General features: G+C 55.6%; 1 protein-coding gene across 1 annotated transcript; it reads left to right on the top strand.

Moving 5' to 3' along the window:
• Positions 1-209: 209 nt before the first annotated feature.
• Positions 210-6055, top strand: TMEM121B (transmembrane protein 121B). The gene has a single exon (XM_015542346.2). It carries the CDS (start codon positions 403-405, stop codon positions 2179-2181), a length of 1779 nt encoding a protein of 592 aa, XP_015397832.2. The 5' UTR covers positions 210-402; the 3' UTR covers positions 2182-6055.
• Positions 6056-6838: the final 783 nt, after the last annotated feature.

The following is a 6838-nucleotide window of genomic DNA, read 5'->3' on the forward strand; positions in this document are numbered from 1 at the left end:
GCACCCCCTTCCCCCTTTTCTTCCTGCTGATCCAGCGAGCCAGGCTTTCTCCTTCTCTGGTCTCTCCTCCTCTCCCCCTTGAATCCAGTCCTGGTTTCCCCGCCACCAGCCTCCCTTTTCTCTCCGGCTGGGCTCGCTCCCCGCCCCCGCCCCCGCCCCCGCCGCGCCCGTCGTCACCGCGGAGGGTTCAGCTCCTCGCCTTCCCCGCTCCCAGCCACCCGGGGCTTGGCTCGCCCAGTCCGGTGGCTCCAGTCCGGATCTCGCTGCTGCCCGACCCGGGTACGAGTCCCAGCCGCTCCGGAGGAGGCGGCGGCTGGCCCCGGCTCCCCTCGGCCGCCTAGCCAGCCCAGGGTTGGCGGGGAGGGAGCAGCTGGGCAGCCCCCCGGAACCCCTTGGAGGACAATGCACCCAGCGCTCGGCAACCCCCGCTCGGTCTCGTCCTCGTCCGGCTCCTTCCCGCCGCCCCCCGCCGCCGCCCGGCTGCAGCCCCTTTTCCTCCGGGGGGGTTCCTCCCGCGACCGGAGAGGCTCGGGCGACAGCAGCACCAGCACCAGCACCAGCCGGGGGGGAGGCGGCGGCAGACGCGGCGGGGGCGGCGGCGGCGGCGGCGGCTCCCGCTCCCCTAGCAGCAGCACCGGCGCCGAGCGAGAGGACGACGACGAGAGCATCAGCATCAGCAAGCCGCTGGTGCCAGCCACCGCCGCCGGGCTCCCGGGACCCCCGGCTCAGGGGGGCGCCCCAGCCGCCGACCCCGCGCCCGCCGCCTTCTCCTCCTCGGCCGCCACCTCCTCCTCCACCTCCACGCCCACCTCCTCCTGCAGCATGACAGCCGCGGACTTTGGCGGGGGCGCGGCGGCCGGGGCCGTCGGGGGCCCCGGGGGCCGCTCGGCTGGGGGCGCGGGCGGCACCGGGACAGGCAGCGGCACCTCCTGCTGCTCGTGTTGCTGCTGCTGCGGTCGCCCGACCCGGTCGGGCCGTAGGAGTCGACGCCGCGGCTGCGCCCCCAGCCCGGGGTGCCGCTGGGGCTACCAGGCGCTGTCCGTGGTGCTGCTGCTGGCGCAGGGCGGTCTGCTGGACCTGTACCTCATCGCCGTCACCGACCTGTACTGGTGCTCCTGGATCGCCACTGACCTGGTGGTGGTGGTGGGCTGGGCCATTTTCTTCGCCAAGAACAGCCGGGGTCGTCGGGGCGGCATGGCGAGCGGCGCGCACAACCACCACCAGCACCACCACCACGCCGTGCCGCCCCTGCACCTGCCCGCCTCCTCCGCAGCCTCCGCCGGGGCTGCGGCAGGGGCCAAGGCGCGCAGCGGCCGCGGGGGCGCCGGTGGCCTGGGGGGCGGCCCGGGGGCTGTCGGGTCAGCGGGCGAGTTCGCCTTTGCCTACCTGGCCTGGCTCATCTACTCCATCGCCTTCACGCCCAAGGTGGTGCTCATCCTGGGCACGTCCATCCTGGACCTCATAGAGCTGCGCGCCCCCTTCGGCACCACGGGCTTCCGCATCACCATGGCGCTGTCCGTGCCCTTGCTCTACAGCCTGGTGCGGGCCATCAGCGAGGCTGGCGCCCCCCCTGGCTCGGCGGGACCCCTACTCTTGCAGCCCCAGCAGCACCGAGCCGCCGGCTGCTTCCTGGGCACGTGTCTGGACCTGCTCGACAGCTTCACCTTGGTGGAGCTGATGCTGGAAGGCCGCGTGCCGCTACCCGCGCACCTGCGCTACCTGCTCATCGCCGTCTACTTCCTCACCCTCTCCTCGCCGGTGCTCTGGCTTTACGAGCTCAACGCCGCAGCGGCAGCTTCGTCCTGGGGCCAGGCTTCAGGGCCGGGCAGCTGTAGCCGCCTTCTGCGACTGCTGGGTGGCTGCCTGGTGGACGTGCCCTTGTTGGCGCTGCGCTGCCTCCTGGTGGTGAGCTACCAGCAGCCCCTCTCCATCTTCATGCTCAAGAACCTCTTCTTCCTAGGCTGCCGCGGCCTGGAAGCCTTAGAGGGCTGTTGGGACCGGGGGAGTCGGGCCTCCCCCAGTCGGGGGAGAGGGGGCTATGGCGCTCCGCCCTCTGCCCCACCGCCGCCGCCACCACCACCACCACCTCAGGGAGTCTCTCAGCTGGGCCACTGCATCTCGGAGAATGAGGGAGGAGCCCATGGCTATGTCAATACCCTGGCAGTGGCCTCCCAGAATTGAGGAGGGATAAAGGAGAGGGGCTTACTTTGGGCTTGAGAGACCCCAGCCCCCTATCCTCTGACCTTCTCTCACCCAGATTTGATCAGGCTCCATTTGGAAAAGGTAACTGTCAATAGGGCTAAGGGCCAGTGTGTCCTTCTGCACCCTGTGAGTCAAGACTGCTTGGAGGGAGACCAGCCGCTAATGATGAAGGAGGAAGGTCCACTTACTCAATTCTCCCTTCTCCATATCCTACTCTAATCTAGCCTCCAGGGGGCTGGATACCTCTGCTTCTTGCTTTTCCCACTGCCATCCTAATTCCTGTCCATTGTGGGGGAGCATGGAGTAAAGGGGGTGCCCAGGCAGGGGGTGCTGGGCCTTAAGCCTTCCCTCTTGCTTGGAAGTGCCAGCTTCTTATAGGCTGTGGTTAGTGGTCACTGTCCCATGCCTTGAAGCTGACCCGGAATCCACTGTTCCCCTAATGTGTCTATTGGATTTTTTTTCCCCCAGATAGTAGATGCAAAGTCTGTGTTTGTCTCTGTGTGTATAGTGTTGTTTTCTTGTGTCCACACTGTGACCCCTTGCAATCAGTAGATCTGGGAGGCCCTGCCCTCCCCACCACACATATGACCACTCTCCTCATTGCTACCTGAATTTGTGGCCCTGAATTCCCAGAAAGAGCTGGGCTCCTGGGAGTTGCCCAGTTGCTCTCCTCCGAGGGAGAAGCTCACCCAGGACCTTCCTCAATTCTACTCCTCTCTTCTCAGCTTGGGGAGGAGAGGGTCCCTACTCTAAGGACCAAACCACACCCTTTGTTGGGTGAGTGAGCATTTCTACCTCCGTGCTTTCAACTTTTGTAGCATCATGTGCTGATGCTGCTTGCAAAAAATAAAGGCAAAATACTCAGAAGTTGCATTCAACATGGCCACTGGATCCAGCTGGGGTTTGGTGCCAGTCTTATTACAGGGTCTGTGGAGTATCAGCCATTGGCTTGCCCTCCCTGTCTCCTTCCCTTTGCACCTGGAACTCTTATCCTTCCTGAGGTTTGTTGCTGACTGGGTCAGATCTTGGCTCAGAACAAAAGCTTTGGTGGGGTTCCTGGATAGATGTGAAGTTGGGGCTCCCATCGGCTCAAGGAAATCCAATTCCCCATCTGTCCTTCCTCTAGGAAGCCTGGTGTGTATCAGAAAGTGTGGTGATGACCTTTGTCCTCGGCTCTGGTTAAGAGAATTTCTACGGAGAAGGCAGGCTGCATAGAGAGGCTGGGCAAATCTTACCTCCGCCCTGCCTTCCTCCCTAGTATTCTCGCTGAGGTTGATGACGAGGGACACCCAGGGGTTGCCCACTTATACTCTCTACGTGGGATCTCACTCTTGGAATCTTTGAGGCAGGATAAGTGTTTTTAGGGGATTTAAGAGTGCAGGAGGGCAGCTGGCAGCAAGGCCAGGAAATACTCATTTTCTTCCACCCCAAAATAAGATGGGGTGGTGCTATAAGAATTTTTGTTTTCCCCTCCCCAACTTCTTATGCTTGAGAAGTCTTGTGTGGTTTAATGAACCCTGGACAAAAGACTAGAAGTCACGGACTGTAGTTTTGACTCTGTCACTCACTAGCTTTGAGTGACATGTCACTTGCTTTCTGAGCCTCAGTTTTTCACATGGGGCCCTTCTCTCTCAACTTCTTGGAAGTTTGTTGACAGAAGACATCTGTCCATGTAGACAGAGACACAGAGAGGCTGATGGCTTGAGCAGAGTTCTGAGCCTCCCCTACTGTCACAGTGGGGGACGATGGAGGAAAAATGTTTACACTCAATGTATTATCTGTGTTCCCAGCTCCTCACCCTACCAGGTCCAATATTAGCTAGTTGGATTTTACAACTAATCTTTTTTTTTTCTGCCTTCTCCCCCTCCCCCCTCTTACCCCAATCCTCTCCCTTTAAATTCCCTGTGCTTGAAGTTCTGGGCCCAGACCCTGGGTGGGCCCCCATGGCTGCTCCCTGGGTCCCCATATCCTCTCTCCAGCTTTGCTCTCTCTGCTACCTAATCTCAGTGACTGTGAAAGGGCTCTGTGTCTGAGCCATGGCCAGCCCCTGGCTGGCCCCTGCCCCACCCCTCTCTCCTGTTTGGATGATGGTCTCCTGCTGAATGACTGTAAAATCTGAGTGCTGTTGAGTTTTCTGTGGGAGGCTGTGATAGGTTCCAATGAGCTACCACTTCCCGAGATATGACAAGAGATTTATGGCACCTGGGCCAATTTTGGCAGAGGCCAGGCCTGCTCAGGCTCTGTCTGCTGCACCACCACCCCCCCGACTCACCCCTGGACATTCTCTTTCAAACATCTGGTGCAAGCACTTTGTGCTCAGGGGTCAACCCCTTCCTTCTGGTGTTTCTTTCTTGAGTCCTTTTACTTTCTTTCCTTGCCCCACGCTCAACAAGAAAAAACCCCTAAAGTTTCGTTTTTCTTGCTTTCTAGGGGCATCTTTAGTGGGGGGTCAAACTGGAGATATTTCCCGTGGGTCTAAATAAAGATAAGGTACACTGTCTCCTGAGGCTTGTGCTGGCAGTACAGTTCACAGAAAAGTACTCTGGGTTCAGAATTCAGACTGTCTGCCTCTAACATTTGTGCAAGTAAGGCATGCTCTTGATCTGAGCCTCTGACTCCGTATCTGTTTTAAAAGGGGGTTGGACCAGACCCTCTGTAAAGGCTGTTCTGCTATAATGTGCCCTGGTTCTGGTGGTATGTGTCTTTGTGGAGGAGAGCTGGCTGGTAGTTAGAGCCTGGAAGAAGGGAAGCGGCAGCTCACTAGCATTTATCACGTTTTTTCCCCCTTTCTCTTTTTAAAAATAAAACCAGCCTCTGTTCTGAAAATAAAAAAATAAAAAAAAAAGCCTTGAGACTTGTGACAAGCTTCCTGTGTGGTTTGTTTAAGATCTTTCCTGTCCTGGTTTCCTTACTAAATTCTTAAATGTCACTGTGACATTTGTCATCATTTTATAGGCTTATGTTAACATCGTGGGTACACCTTGGCTATTTCCTTCTGGGCGGTTGGCATGCTATTCAGGGAGGCAGTGTGGTTTTGGCCTTGACCTGGGGGGTGTCTAGCCAGGCTTTCTGTAGGCAGAGCTAACTCAGGTGTGTGCTTGGCCTGAGAGAGATTTCCCCAGCCATTTGGGGCTTTCACTCCCATTTCTTTCTAAGAATAACTTGCCAAAAGAAAGATTGAGAAACTTATGTTTAAGTACTCTGTCCTCCTCTATTACTCTTCCCTCAGCCAAAGGCATGAATTATGTATGAATGAGAAGAATAAGGCCTTTAACAAACAAACAAACAAACAAACAAACAAACACAAAGGGGACTGTGAAGTCTAAGACAGAACATTGAGTCTGCACAAAAATAATAGATTTTTTTTAGCATAGATATAGCCACTCTGTGTTGTTGCCCTATGATGCTTCTGGCCATTCCAAAGGCTACACAGTGGTTGGACCCAGAGGGTGAAAGAGGCAAAATCAGAGCATGGGAACAGCCTGGCCCTCGGCTTGCTCTCTGTTCTACTAGCTGAGGCTGTGGGCACTTACCTCACCTCCCAGAAGGTTTTCATCAACAGGAGCAATATTATCTCACAAAGCTGTGGTAATAATTAAATGAGGTGGCATACGCAAAAATGGTCCTTTTCCTCAAGATATTTATAATCATAATGGGGGACAAAATTTACATATAAAATAATGACAGAAAAACATAAGATCATGTTTTCATTTGTTCCTAAATCTAGATGTAAAATAAGATCATTAATTTGACTAAGCATGTTATAAATATTTACACATTTCTCATAGGCAAGCTAGCTCTTACCCATTTGGTCAACTGGAACAAATATGAAAACATCTTTGTGAAAATGAGAAATGGCATATGAATGGGCAGTATATTCAGAGTGGGCAGGGCTGAGGTCTCACTCAGGCCTTGCCTGAGGGGTTGAGTCTGACCCTGAAGTTCCGGCCTTCTGGAAGAGCCTGGGAACATGCCCTGTGCTCGCCTGAGTCAGGCCCTTGCACAGCAGCCCATTTCATCCTCACAGCCATCTCCAAGGGAGCCTTATCTCTATTTTCCTGAGGCCCAGAAAGATAAAGTAGCTTGCTGAATACCACACTAGAGTCAGGAAGGGAATCCAGATCAGGGGCCCCAGGGTGGCTCAGTCAGTTAAGCGTCTGACTTCAGCTCAGGTCATGATCTCTCAGTTTGTGGGTTCAAGCCCTGCATCAGGCTCTGGGCTGACTGCTCAGAGCCTGGAGCCTGCTTCACATTCTGTGTGTCTCTCTCTTGCCTCTCCCCTGCTTGTGCTCTCTCTCTCTCAAATAAATAAACATGAAAAAAAGAGAGAGAGAAGGGAATCCAGATTTGAACCCAGGTCTGTCTGCTTTCCAGATATTCACTACCCCAGGCAGCCTACAGACTTAGCTGTCAATTGAGTTCAACTTTCCCTTATTAAAGCTTCAGAATGGTCTGGCTAAAAACCAGGGGCTGGTTTTCATATTCTGTGTGAGTCCCAAGAGAGAGGCATTGAGCAAAAGTCCACTAGTGGGACACCCATGTCAGGGTGCAGGCAAAAGTAGGGGGCCAGCCACCTGTGCCTCATTCCTTTCTGCTCTCTCTCCTCTTCTCAGGTCACTATTGTATCTATCTTCTT

Source organism: Panthera tigris, chromosome B4 (assembly GCF_018350195.1).
Source record: "Panthera tigris isolate Pti1 chromosome B4, P.tigris_Pti1_mat1.1, whole genome shotgun sequence".
In the NCBI taxonomy this organism is placed as follows: Eukaryota; Metazoa; Chordata; class Mammalia; order Carnivora; family Felidae; genus Panthera; species Panthera tigris.

What these genes read in the sequence shown, in the direction of transcription:
- TMEM121B (XM_015542346.2), top strand. Translation starts at nt 403, where the DNA reads ATGCACCCAGCGCTCGGCAACCCCCGCTCGGTCTCGTCCTCGTCCGGC.